The sequence below is a fragment of the Scyliorhinus torazame genome, chromosome 9, assembly GCF_047496885.1.
Source record: "Scyliorhinus torazame isolate Kashiwa2021f chromosome 9, sScyTor2.1, whole genome shotgun sequence".
Taxonomy (NCBI): domain Eukaryota; kingdom Metazoa; phylum Chordata; class Chondrichthyes; order Carcharhiniformes; family Scyliorhinidae; genus Scyliorhinus; species Scyliorhinus torazame.
The window spans coordinates 6,262,509-6,283,215 of NC_092715.1; the positions used below are offsets into that span (position 1 = coordinate 6,262,509).

The window sequence follows — 20,707 nt, forward strand, 5'->3', positions numbered from 1 at the left end:
GTATCTGGCCCCCGTGTCCAGCCCCCGCGTCCGGCCCCCGCGTCCGGCCCCCGCGTCCGGCCCCCCCCGTCCGGCTCTGTATCCGGCCTCCGCGTCCGGCCCCTGCGTCCGGCCCCCGCGTCCGGCCCCCGTGTCCGGCCCCCGCGTCCGGCCCCCGTGTCCGGCCCCCGCGTCCGGCCCCCGTGTCCGGCCCCCGCGTCCGGCCCCCGTGTCCGGCCCCCGTGTCCGGCCCCCGCGTCCGGCCCCCGTGTCCGGCCCCCGCGTCCGGCCCCCGTGTCCGGCCCCCGTGTCCGGCCCCCGCGTCCGGCCCCCGTGTCCGGCCCCCGCGTCCGGCCCCCGCGTCCGGCCCCCGCGTCCGGCCCCCGCGTCCGGCCCCCGCGTCCGGCCCCCGCGTCCGGCCCCCGCGTCCGGCCCCCGTGTCCGGCCCCCGTGTCCGGCCCCCGTGTCCGGCCCCCGCGTCCGGCCCCCGCGTCCGGCCCCCGCGTCCGGCCCCCGCGTCCGGCCCCCGCGTCCGGCCCCCGTGTCCGGCCCCCGTGTCCGGCCCTTCACATGAAGGATAACCATTATTTTGGCTTTTTGATGATCTATTGTCAATGCCCAATCAGCTTTCAGTGATTTCTGTAGCTGAAGCCCGCCCACATTTCCCAGCTTCTCATCACTTAAACATTCTCTGAGCCACCTCTGCGAGGATATGCTTCCCCTTCCTCAGACTGAACTCCGACTATCACTGTTTATACCAAAGTGTCTCGCAATATCCCATTCTACACACTGCAGCTGGTAAGATTATGTTTTATGGTAGTGTGGATTTCTGAAAAACAGGCCTTGATTAACCCAGGTTATTTGAGGAAGTGACAGAGAAGAGTCAGCAAGATGATGTAATGGATGTAAAGGACATGGACATCCAACAGGGCTCAATAAGGGAGATGTCATGGATAAGGGTGAATGAGGGAGAGGAGGTGAGTGAGGGGGAGGTGGTGAGCGAGGCAGTGAGGGGGTGAGTGAGGGAGATGGGGTGAGTGAGGCAGTGAGGTAGTGAGCGAGGCGGTGAGGGGGTGAGTGAGGGAGAGGGGGTGAGTGAGGCAGTGATGGAGTGAGTGATGCAGCGAGGGGTTGAGTGACACAGCGAGGGGAATATGAGGCAGTGAGGGGGTGAGTGATGTAGTGAGGGGGTGAGTGAGGCAGTGAGGGGGTGAGTGAGGCACTGAGGAGGTGAGTGAGGGAGTGAGTGAGGCAACAAGGGGATAAGTGAGGGGTGAGTGGGGAGTGAGGCAGTGAGGGGCTGAGTAAAGGAGTGAGGGCTTCAGTGAGGCAGTGAGAGGGTGAGGGGGGATTGAGGGGGTGAGTGAGGTAGTGAGGGGGTGAGTGAGGCAGTGAGAGGGTCTGTGAGGTAGTGAGGGGGAGTGAGGGGGTGAGTAAGGTAGTGAGGGGGAGTGAGGGAGGCAGCGAGGGGGTGAGTGAGTGGGGGAGTGAGGGAGCAGGTGTGGCATCGAGGGGGGAGCGAGGGGATGAGTGGGGGGAAGTGAGGTAGTGAGGGGAGAGTGAGATAGTGAGGGGGTCAGTGAGGTAGCGAGGGGGTGAGTGTGGGAGTGGGGTGAGTGAGGTAGTGAGGCAGCCAGGGGGGTAAGTGAGGGGGTGAGTGATGCAGCGAGGGAGTGAATGAGGCAGCGAGAGCGTGAGTGAGGTAGTGAGGGGGAGTGAGGCAGCGAGGGGGTGAGTGAGGCTGCGAGGGGTGAGTGAGGTAGAGAGGGGGGAGTGAGGGGGTGAGGGGTGAGTGAGGGGGTGAGTGAGGCAGCGAGGGGGTGAGTGAGGCTGCGCGGGGTGAGTGAGGTAGAGAGGGGAGTGAGGTAGCGAGGGGTGAGGGAGGGAGCGAGGGGGTGAGTGAGGCTGCGAGGGGTGAGTGAGGTAGAGAGGGGACTGAGGTAGCGAGGGGTGAGGGAGGGAGCGAGGGGGTGAGTGAGGGAGGGGGTGAGGGAGGGATGGGTGAGGGAGGGGGTGAGGGAGCTAGTGAGGGGGTGAGTGAGGGAGGGAGTGAGGGAGTGAGGGGGTGAGTGAGGGGGTGAGTGAGTGAGGGGGTGAGGGAGGGACTGAGGGGTGAGGGAGGGAGGGAGGGAGGGGGTGAGGGAGGGAGGGGGTGAGGGAGGGAGGGAGGGAGGGGGTGAGGGAGGGAGGGGGTGAGGGAGGGAGGGAGGGGGTGTGTGAGGGGGTCTGTGAGGTAGTGAGGGGGGTGAGGGGGTGAGTAAGGTAGTGAGGGAGGGAGGGGGTGAGGGAGGGAGGGGTTGAGTGAGGGGGTGACGTAGGGAGTGAGGGAGGGAGTGAGGGACGGAGTGAGGGAGGGAGTGAGGGAGGGAGGGAGGGGGTGAGGGAGGGAGGGGTTGAGTGAGGGGGTGATGGAGGGAGGGAGGGAGGGAGGGAGGGAGTGAGGGGGTGAGGGAGGGAGGGAGTGAGGGGGAGTGAGGGGGTGAGTGAGGGGGTGAGTGAGGGGGTGAGTGAGGGGGTGAGTGAGGGAGTGAGGGAGGGGGGGAGGGAGGGGGGGAGGGAGGGAGGGGGTGAGGGAGGGAGGGAGGGGGTGAGGGAGGGAGTGAGGGGGTCTGTGAGATAGTGAGGGGGTGAGTGAGGGGGTCTGTGAGGTAGTGAGGGGGAGTGAGGGGGCGAGTAAGGTAGTGAGGCAGGGAGGGGTTGAGTGAGGGCGTGATGTAGGGAGTGAGGGGGTGAGTGAGGGAGTGAGGGGTTGAGGGAGGGAGTGAGGGGGTGAGTGAGGGAGTGAGGGGGTGAGTGAGGGAGTGAGAGGGTGAGGGAGGGAGGGAGTGATGGAGGGAGGGAGGGAGGGAGGGAGTGAGGGGGTGATGGAGGGAGGGAGTGAGTGAGGGGGTGAGTGAGGGAGGGAGGGAGGGGGTGAGGGAGTGAGTGAGGGGGTGAGGGAGGGAGTGAGGGAGTCCCTTTTACACTGCGACTTTCCCAGTCTATTTGTGGATAAGAGACGTCCCGGATTATAAATGCGCTGTGTTGGGAATCTCCATCCTTGTGACAGTATTCTCTCGCTGTTAGGTTCCGCGAGCAGAATCAGCACAGCCAAAGGCAAGAGCAAAATGGGAATGTCGCTGAATGGGAAGAAAAGTGAAAAATCTGCCTCAGGTACGTTGTTTCTTGCTGGACTGAGAGGTTAGTGATGGAGGATATCTGAATTTAAAACAGAGAATGTTGGGTGTACCCAGGGGGTCGGCTGCTTCTGTGCAGAGAGAGAGAGAGAGTCACACTTCACCTTTCCGCTGGATGAGCTTTTTGTATTACAGGTGGCCATCAAAATTAAGGGTTATAAGTGCGGTGACAACTCCAGATGATAGTTTCATTAGTACATGCATTCCGGGTCACGTGCTCTCCCTCTGTGTTTCATTCTGTGTTCAAGATGTGACGCACCCCGTTGGAACTGCCCCCACGTCACACAACTGCCCCTCACTGGGAACAGTCAGCAGATTGACCCTCAGAGCCGACTGACCCTCGGAGCCGACACACGGTCTGGCTGCTTTTTCCCGATCATCAGCTTCTTCCACAGGCCAGGTGGGTGAAGTAAAAGGTGGATAGGAGAGGGTGCAGTGAGCTTTTCACAGGCTCGCACAAGGTGCCAGTCAGCTACCTTCCAGAAGGACAACTCCCCGAGTAGACAGAATTGCGAGTCATTTGGCCCCTTCAGCCAGCTCCACCACTCAGTATGATCCTGGCTGATCTGATTGGAACAATCACAGGGTTTTGATAGAGAGAAGCTCTCTTCATTGGCAATGGGGCCATTGACCAGAGGAGACAGATTTCCGGCACTGTGCCTGGGAGAAGCACCACCAGCCAACTCAGCTAAACTGGCACAAATCCACAAACAGGAATTGCCTTAACCTCTGCACGGAGAGGATTCTGGATGATCTGTGGGGGGTGAAGGGTTTCGGACAAGGGTCGGAGTGGGGCCACTGGGGGAGCTCCTTCAAGTAGAATCACAAACATGGGGCGGGATTCACTGCGAACCGGCGGGACGGGGCGGACCACTCCAGCGCCGAGCGTGAACACACCAGGGTCGGATCCTCCGCACCTTCAGGGGCTAGGCCCTGTTGTGATGTACACCTACGGGGCCCGCCAAAGACGGGCAGCCACTCAGCCCATCACGGGCCGCAGAATCGCCGAGGGGGGCCTCCATCAGCGGCCGCCGACCGGCGCGGCGCGATTCCCGCCCCCGACAAAACCCCGGCGGCGGAGAATACGGCAGCCAGCGGGGGCGGGATGCACGCCACCACCTCGACGATTCTCCGACCCGGCGAGGGGTCGGAGAATCCAGCCCATGGTGTTCTGATTGGTCCGGCTGGGCAGCTACCGTCTATCAATTGCTGATTAATGTCTGATATCGACATTCTGGACTGATTACATAAGAACATAAGAACTAGGAGCAGGAGTCGGCCATCTGGCCCCTCGAGCCTGCTCCACCATTCAATGAGATCATGGCTGATCTTTTGTGGACTCAGCTCCACTTTCCGGCCCGAACACCATAACCCTTAATCCCTTTATTCTTCAAAAAACTATCTATCTTTATCTTAAAAACATTTAATGAAGGAGCCTCTACTGCTTCACTGGGCAAGGAATTCCATAGATTCACAACCCTTTGGGTGAAGAAGTTCCTCCTAAACTCAGTCCTAAATCTACTTCCCCTTATTTTGAGGCTATGCCCCCTAGTTCTGCTTTCACCCGCCAGTGGAAACAACCTCCCCGCATCTATCCTATCTATTCCCTTCATAATTTTATATGTTTCTATAAGATCCCCCCTCATCCTTCTAAATTCCAACGAGTACAGTCCCAGTCTACTCAACCTCTCCTCGTAATCCAACCCCTTCAGCTCTGGGATTAACCTAGTGAATCTCCTCTGCACACCCTCCAGTGCCAGTACGTCCTTTCTCAAGTAAGGAGACCAAAACTGAACACAATACTCCAGGTGTGACCTCACTAACACCTTATACAATTGCAGCAGAACCTCCCTAGTCTTAAACTCCATCCCTCTAGCAATGAAGGACAAAACTCCATTTGCCTTCTTAATCACCTGTTGCACCTGTAAACCAACTTTTTGCAACTCATGCACTAGCACACCCAGGTCTCTCTGCACAGCAGCATGTTTTAATATTTTATCATTAAAATAATAATCCCTTTTGCTGTTATTCCTACCAAAATGGATAACCACATTTGTCAACATTGTATTCCATCTGCCAGACCCTAGCCCATTCACTTAACCTATCCAAATTCCTCTGCACACTTCCGGTATCCTCTGCACTTTTTGCTTCACCACTCATCTTAGTGTCGTCTGCAAACTTGGACACATTGCCCTTGGTCCTCAACTCCAAATTATCTATGTAAATTATGAACAGTTGTGGGCCCAACACTGATCCCTGAGGGACACGACTAGCTACTGATTGCCAACCAGAGAAACACCCATTAATCCCCACTCTTTGCTTTCTATTAATTAACCAATCCTCTATCCATGTAACTACTTTACCCTTAATGCCATGCATCCTTATCTTATGCAGCAACCTTTTGTGTGGCACCTTGTCAAAGGCTTTCTGGAAATCCAGGTATACCACACCCATTGGCTCCCCATTATCTACCGCGCTGGTAATGTCCTCAAAAAATTCCACTAAATTAGTTAGGCACGACCTGCCCTTTATGAACCCATGCTGCGTCTGCCCAATGGGACAATTTTCATCCAGATGCCTCGCTATTTCTTCCTTGATGATAGATTCCAGCATCTTCCCTACTACCGAAGTTAAGCTAACTGGCCTATAATTACCCGCTTTTCTGCCTACCTCCTTTTTTAAACAGTGGTGTCACGTTTGCTAATTTCCAATCCGCCGGGACCACCCCAGAGTCTAGTGAATTTTGGTAAATTATCACTAGTGCATTTGCAATTTCCCTAGCCATCTCTTTTAGCACTCTGGGATGCATTCCATCAGGGCCAGGAGACTTGTCTACCTTTAGCCCCATTAGCTTGCCCATCACTACCTCCTTGGTGATATCAATCCTCTCAAGGTCCTCACCTGTCATAGCCTCATTTCCATCAGTCACTGGCATGTTATTTGTGTCTTCCACTGTGAAGACCGACCCAAAAAACCTGTTCAGTTCCTCAGCCATTTCCTCATCTCCCATTATTAAATCTCTCTTCTCATCCTCTTAACGACCAATATTTACCTTAGCCACTCTGTTTTGTTTTATATATTTGTAGAAACTTTTACTATCTGTTTTTATATTCTGAGCAAGTTTACTCTCATAATCTATCTTACTCTTCTTTATAGCTTTTTTAGTAGCTTTCTGTTGCCCCCTAAAGATTTCCCAGTCCTCTAGTCTCCCACTAATCTTTGCTACTTTGTATGCTTTTTCCTTCAATTTGATACTCTCCCTTATTTTCTTAGATATCCACGGTCGATTTTCCCTCTTTTTACCGTCCTTCCTTTTTGTTGGTATAAACCTTTGCTGAGCACTGTGAAAAATCACTTGGAAGGTTCTCCACTGTTCCTCACCTGTTTCACCATAAAGTCTTTGCTCCCAGTCTACTTTAGCTAGCTCGTCTCTCATCCCATTGTAATCTCCTTTGTTTAAGCACAAAACACTAGTGCTTGATTTTACCTTCTCACCCTCCATCTGTATTTTAAATTCCACCATATTGTGATCGCTCCTTCCGAGAGGATCCCTAACTATGAGATCCTGAATCAATCCTGTCTCATTACACAGGACCAGATCTAGGACCGCTTGTTCCCTCGTAGGTTCCATTACATACTGTTCTCGGAAACTATCGCGGATACATTCTATAAACTCCTCCTCAAGGCTGCCTTGACCGGCCTGGTTAAACCAATCGACATGTAGATTAAAATCCCCCATGATAACTGCTGTACCATTTCTACATGCATCCGTTATTTCTTTGTTTATTGCCTTCCCCACCACAATGTTACTATTTGGTGGCCTCTAGACTACTCCTATCAGTGACTTTTTCGCCTTACTATTCCTGATTTCCACCCTTATCCTCCATAGCACCGATGTCATCCCTTACTGTTGCCCGGATGTCATCCTTAAATAACAGAGCTACACCACCTCCCTTACCATCCACTCTGTCCTTCCGAATAGTTTGATACCCTCGGATATTTAACTCACAGTCGTGACCATCCTTTAACCATGTTTCAGTAATGGCCACTAAATCATAGTCATTCACGATGATTTGCGCCATCAACTCATTTACCTTATTCCGAATACTACGAGCATTCAGGTAAAGTACACTTATGTTGGCTTTTTTACCTCTGTTCTGAATCTTAACACCTCGATCAGTAACCTCTCATAAGTTATTTTTCCTCTTAACTTTTCTCCTAATTTTCCTTGTCGTTGAACCCATATCTTCATGTAACAACCTGCCGCGTCGCTTACCATTAATGTTTTTACTTCCCGCTTTATTCCTTTCAGTATTCCTGGTCCTATTCACTGAGCTCCCCTCAGTCACTGTACCTTGGACTGTTGCCATTTTTGATTTTTGTCTATGGCTTCTCTGCCTTACTTTCCCCCTTACTGCCTTTTGTTTCTGTCCCTGTTTTACTACCTTCCGACTTCCTGCATCGGTTCCCATCCCCCTGCCACACTAGTTTAAACACTCCCCAACCGCTCTAGCAAATAGCCCCCCCCGAGGACATCAGTTCCAGTCATGCCGGTGTGTAACCCGTCCAGTTTGTACAGGTCCCACCTCCCCCAGAACCGGTCCCAATGCCCCAGGAATCTGAAACCCTCCTCCTGACACCATCCCTTCAGCCAAGTATTCATCCTATATATCCTGTCATTTCTACTCTGACTAGCACGTGGCACCGGTAGTAATCCTGAGATCACTACCTTCGAGGTCCGATTTCTTAACTTCCTTCCGAGCTCCCTGTATTCTGCTTTTAGGACCTCATCCCTTTTTTTACCGATGTCGTTTGTACCGATGTGGTATCAGACCACTGGCTGTTCACCCTCCCCCTCCAGAATGTTCTGTACCCGCTCCGAGACATCCATGACCCTAGCATCAGGGAGGCAACATACCATCCTGGAATATCGTTTGCGGCCACAGAAAGGCCTGTCTATTCCCCTTACAATTGAATCCCCGATAACTATTGCACTGTCATACTTATCCCCCCTCCCCTTTGCAGCAGAACCAATCACGGTGCCACGAGTTTGGCTGTTGCTGTTTTCCCCTGAGAGGCCATTCCCCCCCAAAGCTATCCCAAACGGTATATCTGTTCTGCAGGGGAATGGCCACCGGAGATTCCTGCACTACCTGCCTCTCTCTCTTGCTCTGTCTGGTGGTCACCCATTCCCTTCCTGCCTGCGGAGTCTGAGCCTGTGGTGTGACCACCTCTCTCTCCGTGCTCCACGACACTCTCTGCCTCACGGATGCTCCACAGTGTCTCCAGCCGCCGCTCCAGCTCTGAAACCCGAGCTTCCAGGAGCTGTAACTGGAGACACTTCCTGCACACACGCTGATCCCGGGGACTGGAACTGACTGATATCGACATTCTGGACTGATTAAATGGGTGGGTAGAGTCAGTGATGGGGGAGAGTGTACATGGGAAGAGTGTACTTGGGGAGAGTGTACATGGGGAGAGTGTACATGGGGAGAGTGTACATGGGGAGAGTGTACATGGGGAGAGTGTACATGGGGAGAGTGTACATGGGGAGAGTGTACATGGGGAGAGTGTACATGGGGAGAGTGTACATGGGGAGAGTGTACTTGGGGAGAGTGTACATGGGGGTGTGGGAGGGGAGTGAATGGGGGGTAGAGTCAGTGATAGGGGAGAGTGTACATGGGGAGAGTGTACATGGGGAGAGTGTACATGGGGAGAGTGTACATGGGGGTGTGGGAGGGGAGTGAATGGGGGGTAGAGTCAGTGATAGGGGAGAGTGTACATGGGGAGAGTGTACATGGGGGTGTGGGAGGGGAGTGAATGGGGGGTAGAGTCAGTGATAGGGGAGAGTGTACATGGGGAGAGTGTACATGGGGAGAGTGTACATGGGGAGAGTGTACATGGGGGTGTGGGAGGGGAGTGAATGGGGGGTAGAGTCAGTGATAGGGGAGAGTGTACATAGATCATAGATCATAGATCATAGAATTTACAGTGCAGAAGGAGGCCATTCGGCCCATCGAGTCTGCACCGGCTCTTGGAAAAAGCACCCTACCCAAGGTCAACACCTGCACCCTATCCCCATAACCCAGTAACCCCACCCAACACTAAGGGCAATTTTGGACACTAAGGGCAATTTATCATGGCCAATCCACCTAACCTGCACATCTTTACAATGTGTGTACATGGGGAGAGTGTACATGGGGATGTGGGGGGATTAAATGGGTGGGTAGAGTCAGTGATAGGGGAGAGTGTACATGGGAAGAGTGTACATGGGGAGAGTGTACATGGGGAGAGTGTACATGGGGATGTGGGAGGGGAGTGAATGGGGGTAGAGTCAGTGATAGGGGAGAGTGTACATGGGGAGAGTGTACATGGGGATGTGGGAGGGGAGTGAATGGGAGGGTAGAGTCAGTGATAGGGGAGAGTGTACATGGGAAGAGTGTACATGGGGAGAGTGTACATGGGGATGTGGGAGGGGATTAAATGGGTGGGTAGAGTCAGTGATAGGGGAGAGTGTACATGGGGGTGTGGGTAGAGTCAGTGATAGGGGAGAGTGTACATGGGGAGAGTGTACATGGGGATGTGGGGGGATTAAATGGGTGGGTAGAGTCAGTGATGGGGGAGAGTGTACATGGGGAGAGTGTACATGGGGGTGTGGGAGGGGAGTGAATGGGAGGGTAGAGTCAGTGATAGGGGAGAGTGTACATGGGGGTGTGGGAGGGGAGTGAATGGGGGATAGAGTCAGTGATAGGGGAGAGTGTACATGGGGATGTGGGAGGGGAGTGAATGGGGGTAGAGTCAGTGATAGGGGAGAGTGTACATGGGGAGAGTGTACATGGGGATGTGGGAGGGGAGTGAATGGGAGGGTAGAGTCAGTGATAGGGGAGAGTGTACATGGGAAGAGTGTACATGGGGAGAGTGTACATGGGGATGTGGGAGGGGATTAAATGGGTGGGTAGAGTCAGTGATAGGGGAGAGTGTACATGGGGGTGTGGGTAGAGTCAGTGATAGGGGAGAGTGTACATGGGGAGAGTGTACATGGGGATGTGGGGGGATTAAATGGGTGGGTAGAGTCAGTGATGGGGGAGAGTGTACATGGGGAGAGTGTACATGGGGGTGTGGGAGGGGAGTGAATGGGAGGGTAGAGTCAGTGATAGGGGAGAGTGTACATGGGGGTGTGGGAGGGGAGTGAATGGGGGATAGAGTCAGTGATAGGGGAGAGTGTACATGGGGATGTGGGAGGGGATTAAATAGGTGGGTAGAGTCAGTGATAGGGGAGAGTGTACATGGGGAGAGTGTACATGGGGAGAGTGTACATTGGGGTGTGGGAGGGGAGTGAATGGGTGGGTAGAGTCAGTGATGGGGGAGAGTGTACATGGGGAGAGTGTACATGGGGAGAGTGTACATGGGGGTGTGGGAGGGGAGTGAATGGGGGGGGTAGAGTCAGTGATAGGGGAGAGTGTACATGGTGAGAGTGTACATGGGGGTGTGGGAGGGGAGTGAATGGGGGGGTAGAGTCAGTGATAGGGGAGAGTGTACATGGGGGTGTGGGAGGGGAGTGAATGGGGGATAGAGTCAGTGATAGGGGAGAGTGTACATGGGGACGTGGGAGGGGATTAAATGGGTGGATAGAGTCAGTGATGGGGAGAGTGTACATGGGGGTGTGGGAGGGGAGTGAATGGGGGGTAGAGTCAGTGATAGGGGAGAGTGTACATGGTGAGAGTGTACATGGGGATGTGGGAGGGGATTAAATGGGTGGATAGAGTCAGTGATGGGGAGAGTGTACATGGGGGTGTGGGAGGGGAGTGAATGGGGGGTAGAGTCAGTGATAGGGGAGAGTGTACATGGTGAGAGTGTACATGGGGATGTGGGAGGGGATTAAATGGGTGGGTAGAGTCAGTGATAGGGGAGAGTGTACATGGGGGTGTGGGAGGGGAGTGAATGGGGGGGTAGAGTCAGTGATAGGGGAGAGTGTACATGGGGAAAGTGTACATGGGGAGAGTGGACATGGTGAGAGTGTACATGGGGGTGTGGGAGGGCATTAAATGGGTGGGTAGAGTCAGTGATAGGGGAGAGTGTACATGGGGAGAGTGTACATGGGGATGTGGGAGGGGATTAAATGGGTGGGTAGAGTCAGTGATAGGGGAGAGTGTACATGGGGAGAGTATACATGGGGATGTGGGAGGGGAGTGAATGGGGGTAGAGTCAGTGATAGGGGAGAGTGTACATGGGAAGAGTGTACATGGGGAGAGTGTACATGGGAAGACATGTAGACCCTGCTACCCCCCTGTGGGCAGCTCCAGCACCCTGCAACCCCCCTGTGGGCAGCTCCAGCGCCATCCTAGCCCCCTGTGGGCAGCTCCAGCACCCTGCTACCCCCCTGTGGGCAGCTCCAGTGCCGTCCTAGACCCCTGTGGGCAGCTCCAGCACCCTGCTACCCACCTGTGGGCAGCTCCAGCACCCTGCTACCCCCCTGTGGGCAGCTCCAGCACCCTGCTACCCCCCTGTGAGCAGCTCCAGCGCCATCCTAGCCCCCTATGGGCAGCTCCAGCACCCTGCTACCCCCCTGTGGGCAGCTCCAGTGCCGTCCTAGACCCCTGTGGGCAGCTCCAGCACCCTGCTACCCCCCTGTGGGCAGCTCCAGCACCCTGCTACCCCACTGTGGGCAGCTCCAGCACCCTGCTACCCCCCTGTGGGCAGCTCCAGCACCCTGCTACCCCCCTGTGGGCAGCTCCAGCACCCTGCTACCCCCCTGTGGGCAGCTCCAGCGCCCTGCTACCCCCCTGTGGGCAGCTCCAGCACCGTCCTAGCCCCATGTGGGCAGCTCCAGCATCCTGCTACCCCCCTGTGGGCAGCTCCAGCACCATCCTAGCCCCCTGTGGGCAGCTCCAGCACCGTCCTAGCCCCATGTGGGCAGCTCCAGCACCATCCTAGCCCCCTGTGGGCAGCTCGAGCACCATCCTAGCCCCCTGTGGGCAGCTCCAGCACTGTCCTACCCCCCTGTGGGCAGCTCCAGCACCCTGCTACCCCCCTGTGGGCAGCTCCAGCACCATCCTAGCCCCCTGTGGGCAGCTCCAGCACTGTCCTAGCCCACTGTGGGCAGCTCCAGCACTGTCCTAGCCCACTGTGGGCAGCTCCAGCACTGTCCTACCCCCCTGTGGGCAGCTCCAGCACCCTGCTACCCCCCTGTGGGCAGCTCCAGTGCCGTCCTACCCCCCTGTGGGCAGCTCCAGCACCCTGCTACCCCCCTGTGGGCAGCTCCAGCACCCTGCTACCCCCCTGTGGGCAGCTCCAGCACCCTGCTACCCCCCTGTGAGCAGCTCCAGCGCCATCCTAGCCCCCTGTGGGCAGCTCCAGCACCCTGCTACCCCCCTGTGGGCAGCTCCAGTGCCGTCCTAGACCCCTGTGGGCAGCTCCAGCACCCTGCTACCCCCCTGTGGGCAGCTCCAGTGCCGTCCTACCCCCCTGTGGGCAGCTCCAGCACCCTGCTACCCCCCTGTGGGCAGCTCCAGCACCGTCCTAGCCCCCTGTGGGCAGCTCCAGCACCATCCTAGCCCCATGTGGGCAGCTCCAGCACCCTGCTACCCCCCTGTGGGCAGCTCCAGCACCATCCTAGCCCCCTGTGGGCAGCTCCAGCACCCTGCTACCCCCCTGTGGGCAGCTCCAGCACCATCCTTGCCCCCTGTGGGCAGCTCCAGCACTGTCCTAGCCCACTGTGGGCAGCTCCAGCACTGTCCTACCCCCCTGTGGGCAGCTCCAGCACCCTGCTACCCCCCTGTGGGCAGCTCCATCACCCTGCTACCCCCCTGTGGGCAGCTCCAGCACCCTGCTACCCCCATGTGGGCAGCACCAGCACCCTGCTACCCCCCTGTGGGCAGCTCCAGCGCCGTCCTAGCCCCCTGTGGGCAGCTCCAGCGCCGTCCTACCCCCCTGTGGGCAGCTCCAGCGCCCTGCTACCCCCCCTGTGGGCAGCTCCAGCGCCCTGCTACCCCCCTGTGGGCAGCTCCAGCGCTGTCCTACCCCCCTGTGGGCAGCTCCAGCGCCCTGCTGCCCCCCTGTGGGCAGCTCCAGTGCCCTGCTACCCCCCTGTGGGCAGCTCCAGCGCCCTGCTACCCCCCTGGGGGCAGCTCCAGCACCGTCCTAGCCCCCTGTGGGCCGCAGAATGGGGTCCCGGAACGGCCGCCAACGCCGGAGTAAAACATTCCCGTTTGTACTCCGCCGTCGGCACTTAGCTGCCCGATGGGAGAATCCCGCCAAACATATGTTGGATGTTTGATCCATTCAGGAGCAGTCAGGTTTGCTGATGAATGTGGCTGCTGAATACGAGAGAAGGGACGGTAAAGGTTGTCGCGTGGCTTCCTTCCCAGGTTGGGGCTGTCTTTGGGCAGATTGCTGGCTCTGTTACTGGCGGTGTGTGTGTGGTAACATGTCACATCTTTGAGCAGAGCTGAGAGATGATAACAATGGGATTGGGCGCAGCAGCCATTTCCACTCCGGGTTTGTATCAGCACAAAGTTAACGCTCTCTCTCTCTGTTCCAGCAATTGGGAAAGGCAAAAAAGGCAAAGGGAAATTAGACCCGACGCCAGAACCAGTTTCCGAACCGCAATTACCAAGAACCCCACCTCCAAAACCAGGCTCGGACCAGTGGGTGTATGTGGATGAGCCAATTCCCCAGGTAACAGAATACATCGAGAGTAAAGCTCCTTCTATACTGTCCCCATCAAACACTCCCAGGACAGGTACAGCACGGGGTTAGATACAGAGTAAAGCTCCCTCGACACTGACCCCATCAAACACTCCCAGGACAGGTACAGCATGGGGTTAGATACAGAGTAAAGCTCCCTCGACACTGACCCCATCAAACACTCCCAGGACAGGTACAGCACGGAGTTAGATACAGAGTAAAGCTCCCTCTACACTGTCCCCATCAAACACTCCCAGGACAGGTACAGCACAGGGTTATATACGGAGTAAAGCTCCCTCTATGCTGTCCCCATCAAACACTCCCAGGACAGGTACAGCACGGGGTTAGATACAGAGTAAAGCTGCCTCTATGCTGTCCCCATCAAACACTCCCAGGGCAGGGACAGCACGGGGTTAGATACAGAGTAAAGCTGCCTCTATGCTGTCCCCATCAAACACTCCCAGGGCAGGGACAGCACGAGGTTAGATACAGAGTAAAGCTCCCTCTACACTGTCCCCATCAACACTCCCAGGACAGGTACAGCACAGGGTTATATACGGAGTAAAGCTCCCTCTATGCTGTCCCCATCAAACACTCCCAGGACAGGTACAGCACGGGGTTAGATACAGAGTAAAGCTGCCTCTATGCTGTCCCCATCAAACACTCCCAGGACAGGTACAGCACGGGGTTAGATACAGAGTAAAGCTCTCTCTATACTGTCCCCATCAAACACTCCCACGACAGGTACAGCACGGGGTTAGATACAGAGTAAAGCTCCCTCGACACTGACCCCATCAAACACTCCCAGGACAGGTACAGCACGGGGTTAGATACAGAGTAAAGCTCCCTCCACACTGTCCCCATCAAACACTCCCAGGACAGGTACAGCACGTGGTTAGATACAGAGTAAAGCTCCCTCTACACTGTCCCCATCAAACACTCCCAGGACAGGTACAGCACGGGGTTAGATACAGAGTAAAGCTCCCTCTACACTGTCCCCATCAAACACTCCCAGGACAGGTACAGCACGGGGTTAGATATAGAGTAAAGCTCCCTCTACACTATCCCCATCCAACACACCCAGGACAGGTACAGCACGGGGTTAGATACAGAGTAAAGCTCCCTCTACACTGTCCCCATCAAACACTCCCAGGACAGGTACAGCACGGGGTTAGATACAGAGTAAAGCTCCCTCTACACTGCCCCCATCAAACACTCCCAGGACAGGTACAGCACGGGGTTAGATATAGAGTAAAGCTCCCTCTACACTATCCCCATCCAACACACCCAGGACAGGTACAGCACGGGGTTAGATACAGAGTAAAGCTCCCTCTACACTGTCCCCATCAAACACTCCCAGGACAGGTACAGCACGGGGTTAGATACAGAGTAAAGCTCCCTCTACACTGTCCCCATCAAACACTCCCAGGACAGGTACAGCACGGGGTTAGATACAGAGTAAAGCTCCCTCTACACTGTCCCCATCAAACACTCCCAGGACAGGGACAGCACGGGGTTAGATACAGAGTAAAGCTCCCTCTACACTGTCCCCATCACACGCTCCATGGACAGGTACAGCACGGGGTTAGATACAGAGTAAAGCTCCCTCTACACTGTCCCCATCAAACACTCCCAGGACAGGGACAGCACGGGGTTAGATACAGAGTAAAGCTCCCTCTACATTGTCCCATCAAACACCCCCAGGACAGGTACAGCACGGGGTTAGATACAGAGTAAAGCTCCCTCTACACTGTCCCCATCAAACACTCCCAGGCCAGGTACAGCACAGGGTTATACACGGAGTAAAGCTCCCTCTCCACTGTTCCCATCAAACACTCCCAGTACATGTACAGCACGGGGTTAGATACAAAGTAAAGCTCCCTCTACACTGTCCGCATCAAACACTCCCAGGACACAGACAGCACAGGGTCAGATACAGAGTAAAGCTCCCTCTACACTTTCCCCATCAAACACTCCCAGGACACGCAGAGCACGGGGTAAGATACAGAGTAAAGCTCCCTCTACACTGCCCCCATCAAACACTCCCAGGACAGGTACAGCACGGGGTTAGATACAGAGTAAAGCTCCCTCTACATTGTCCCATCAAACACCCCCAGGACAGGTACAGCACGGGGTTAGATACGGAGTAAAGCTCCCTCTGCACTCTCCCCATCAAACACTCCCAGGACAGGTACACCACAGGGTTATATACGGAGTAAAGCTCCCTCTCCACTGTTCCCATCAAACACTCCCAGGACAGGTACAGCACGGGGTTAGATACAGAGTAAAGCTCTCTGTACACTGTCCCCATCAAACACTCCCAGGACAGAGACAGCACAGGGTCAGATACAGGGTAAAGCTCCCTCTCCACTGTCCCCATCAAACACTCCCAAGACAGGTACAGCTCGGGGTTAGATACAGAGTAAAGCTCCCTCTCCACTGTCCCCATTAAACACTCCCAGGACAGGTACAGCACGGGGTTAGGTCCAGAGTAAAGCTCCCTCTACACTGTCCCCATCAAACACTCCCAGGACAGGTACAGCACGGGGTTAGGTCCAGAGTAAAGCTCCCTCTACGCTGTCCCCATCAAACACTCCCAGGACAGGTACAGCACGGGGTTAGATACAGAGTAAAGCTCTCTGTACACTGTCCCCATCAAACACTCCCAGGACAGGTACAGCACGGGGTTAGGTACAGAGTAAAGCTCCCTCTCCACTGTCCCCATCAAACACTCCCAGGACAGTTACAGCACGGGGTTAGGTACAGAGTAAAGCTCCCGCTACACTGTCCCCATCAAACACTCCCAGGACAGGTACAGCACGGGGTTAGATATAGAGTAAAGCTCCTGCTACACTGTCCCTACCAAACACTCCCAGGACAGGTACAGCACGGGGTTAGGTACAGAGTAAAGCTCCCGCTACACTGTCCCCACCAATCACTCCCAGGACAGGTACAGCACGGGGTTAGGTCCAGAGTAAAGCTCCCTCTACACTGTCCCCATCAAACACTCCCAGGGCAGGTACAGCACAGGGTCAGATACAGAGTAAATCTCCCTCTACACTGTCCCCATCAAACACTCCCATGGCAGGTAAAACACGGGGTTAGGTACAGAGTAAAGCTCCCTCTACGCTGTCCCCATCAAACACTCCCAGGACAGGTACAGCACGGGGTTAGGTACAGAGTAAAGCTCCCTCTACACAGTCCCCTTCAAACACTCCCAGGACAGGTACAGCACGGGGTTAGGTACAGAGTAAAGTTCCCTCTACACTGTCCCCATCAAACACTCCCATGGCAGGTAAAACACTGGGTTAGGTACAGAGTAAAGCTCCCTCTACGCTGTCCCCATCAAACACTCCAAGGACAGGTACAGCACGGGGTTAGATACAGAGTAAAGCTCCCTCTACACTGTCTCCATCAAACACTCCCAGGACAGGTACAGCACGGGGTTAGATACAGAGTAAAGTTCCCTCTACACTGTCCCCATCAAACACTCCCATGGCAGGTAAAACACTGGGTTAGGTACAGAGTAAAGCTCCCTCTACGCTGTCCCCATCAAACACTCCAAGGACAGGTACAGCACGGGGTTAGATACAGAGTAAAGCTCCCTCTACACTGTCTCCATCAAACACTCCCAGGACAGGTACAGCACGGGGTTAGATACAGAGTAAAGCTCCCTCTACACTGTCCCCATCAAACACTCCCAGGACAGGTACAGCTCGGGGTTAGATACAGAGTAAAGCTCCCTCTACACTGTCCCCATCAAACACTCCCAGGACAGGTACAGCTCGGGGTTAGATACAGAGTAAAGCTCCCTCTACACTATCCTCATCAAACACTCCCAGGACAGGTACAGCACGGGGTTCGGTCCAGAGTAAAGCTCCCTCTACGCTGTCCCCATCAAACACTCCCAGGACAGGTACAGCACGGGGTTAGATACAGAGTAAAGCTCCCTCTACACTGTCCCCATCAAACACTGCCAGGACAGGTACAGCATGGGGTTAGAGACAGAGTAAAGCTCCCTCTGCACTGTCCCCATTAAACACTCCCAGGACAGGTACAGCATGGGGTTAGAGACAGAGTAAAGCTCCCTCTGCACTGTCCCCATCAAACACTCCCAGGACAGGTACAGCACGGGGTTAGATACAGAGTAAAGCTCCCTCTACACTGTCCCCATCAAACACTCCCAGGACAGGTACAGCACGGGTTTGATACAGAGTAAAGCTCCCTCTACACTGTCCCCATCAAACACTCCCAGGACAGGGACAGCACGGGTTAGATACAGAGTAAAGCTCCCTCTACACTGTCCCCACCAAACACTCCCAGGACAGGGACAGCACGGGGTTAGATACAGAGTAAAGCTCCCTCTACACTGTCCCCATCAAACACTCCCAGGACAGGTACAGCACGGGGTAAGATACAGAGTAAAGCTCCCTCTACACTGTCCCCATCAAACACTCCCAGGACAGGTACAGCACGGGGTTAGATACAGAGTAAAGCTCCCTCTACACTGTCCCCATCAAACACTCCCAGGACAGGGACAGCACGGGTTAGATACAGAGTAAAGCTCCCTCTACACTGTCCCCACCAAACACTCCCAGGACAGGGACAGCACGGGGTTAGATACAGAGTAAAGCTCCCTCTACACTGTCCCCATCAAACACTCCCAGGACAGGTACAGCACGGGGTAAGATACAGAGTAAAGCTCCCTCTACACTGTCCCCATCAAACACTCCCAGGACAGGTACAGCACGGGGTTAGATACAGAGTAAAGCTCCCTCTACACTGTCCCCATCAAACACTCCCAGGACAGGGACAGCACGGGTTAGATACAGAGTAAAGCTCCCTCTACACTGTCCCCACCAAACACTCCCAGGACAGGGACAGCACGGGGTTAGATACAGATTAAACCTCCCTCTACACTGTCCCCATCAAACACTCCCAGGACAGGTACAGCACGGGGTAAGATACAGAGTAAAGCTCCCTCTACACTGTCCTCATCAAACACTCCCAGGACAGGTACAGCACGGGGTTAGATACAGAGTAAAGCTCCCTCTACACTGTCCCCATCAAACACTCCCAGGACAGGTACAGCACGGGGTTAGATACAGAGTAAAGCTCCCTCTACACTGTCCCCATCAAACACTCCCAGGACAGGGACAGCACGGGGTTAGATACAGAGTAAAGCTCCCGCTACACTGTCCCCATCAAACACTACCAGGACAGGTACAGCACGGGGTTAGATACAGAGTAAAGCTCCCTCTACACTGTCCCCATCAAACACTCCCAGGACAGGGACAGCACGGGTTAGATACAGAGTAAAGCTCCCTGTGTCGCTCATTGTCTTTGTGTTGTGTTTCAGGAGGTTGCTGAATATTTGGCTGCATATTGGAACAATATTGAGGCAACTTACATCAACACCGTTCACTGTATGATGCAGGAGGAACGAAGTGAAAGAAATCGGATTATCAATTACCTACACAAGATCAGGTGAGCAGAATGGCACAGACGGTGCAGGTATTCACCAATGTGTTCACATGTACAGCAGGCAACACCACAATATACAGCAACCGGATTCTCAATATACAGCAACCAGTGTCTCAATATACAGCAACCGGATTCTCAATATACAGCAATCGGATTCTCAATATACAGCAACCGGATTCTCAATATACAGCAACCGGATTCTCAATATACAACACCCGGATTCTCAATATACAGCAACCAGTGTCTCAATATACAGCAATCGGATTCTCAATATACAGCAACCAGTGTCTCAATATACAGCAACCGGATTCTCAAAATACAGCAACAAGGGGCTGGTTTATAACACTGGGCTAAATCGCTGGCTTTTAAAGCACGCCAGCAGCACGGTTCAATTCCCGTACTAGCCTCCCCGAACAGGCGCCAGAATGTGGTGACTAGGGGCTTTTCACAGTAACTTCATTGAAGTCTACTTGTGACAATAAGCGATTTTCATTTCATTTTCAGTGTCACAATATACAGCAACCGGATTCTCAATATACAGCAACAAGTGTCTCAATATACAGCAACCGGATTCTCAATATACAGCAACCAGATTCTCAATATACAGCAACCGGTGTCTCAATATACAGCAACCGGATTCTCAATATACAGCAACCGGATTCTCAATATACAGCAACCGGATTCTCAATATACAGCAACCAGATTCTCAATATACAGCAACCAGTGTCTCAATATACAGCAACCGGTGTCTCAATATACAGCAACCAGTGTCTCAATATACAGCAACCGGATTCTCAATATACAGCAACAAGTGTCTCAATATACAGCAACCGGATTCTCAATATACAGCAACCAGATTCTCAATATACAGCAACCGGTGTCTCAATATACAGCAACCGGATTCTCAATATACAGCAACCGGATTCTCAATATACAGCAACCGGATTCTCAATATACAGCAACCGGTGTCTCAATATACAGCAACCAGTGTCTCAATATACAGCAACCGGATTCTCAATATACAGCAACCGGATTCTCAATATACAGCAACCGGTGTCTCAATATACAGCAACCAGTGACTCAATATACAGCAACCGGATTCTCAATATACAGCAACCGGATTCTCAATATACAGCAACCGGATTCACAATATACAGCAACCGGATTCTCAATATACAGCAACCGGATTCTCAATATACAGCAACCGGATTCTCAATATACAGCAACCGGTGTCTCAATATACAGCAACCGGATTCTCAATATACAGCAACCGGTGTCTCAATATACAGCAACCGGATTCTCAATATACAGCAACCGGTGTCTCAATATACAGCAACCGGATTCTCAATATACAGCAACCGGTGTCTCAATATACAGCAACC

The 20,707-nt window shown here is 54.2% G+C and overlaps 1 protein-coding gene across 3 annotated transcripts in view; it reads left to right on the forward strand.

Annotated features, from left to right (window-relative positions):
• The window catches only part of spef2 (sperm flagellar 2), a 941,194-nt gene that overhangs the window by 468,477 nt on the left and 452,010 nt on the right, over positions 1–20,707 (forward strand). For all 3 annotated transcript variants that reach the window (XM_072515585.1, XM_072515587.1, XM_072515586.1), the window contains exons 20-22: positions 3,046–3,132; positions 13,696–13,832; positions 19,201–19,328. In XM_072515585.1, coding sequence (XP_072371686.1) covers positions 3,046–3,132; positions 13,696–13,832; positions 19,201–19,328 — 352 coding nt within the window. The remainder of the gene's footprint in view (positions 1–3,045; positions 3,133–13,695; positions 13,833–19,200; positions 19,329–20,707) is intronic.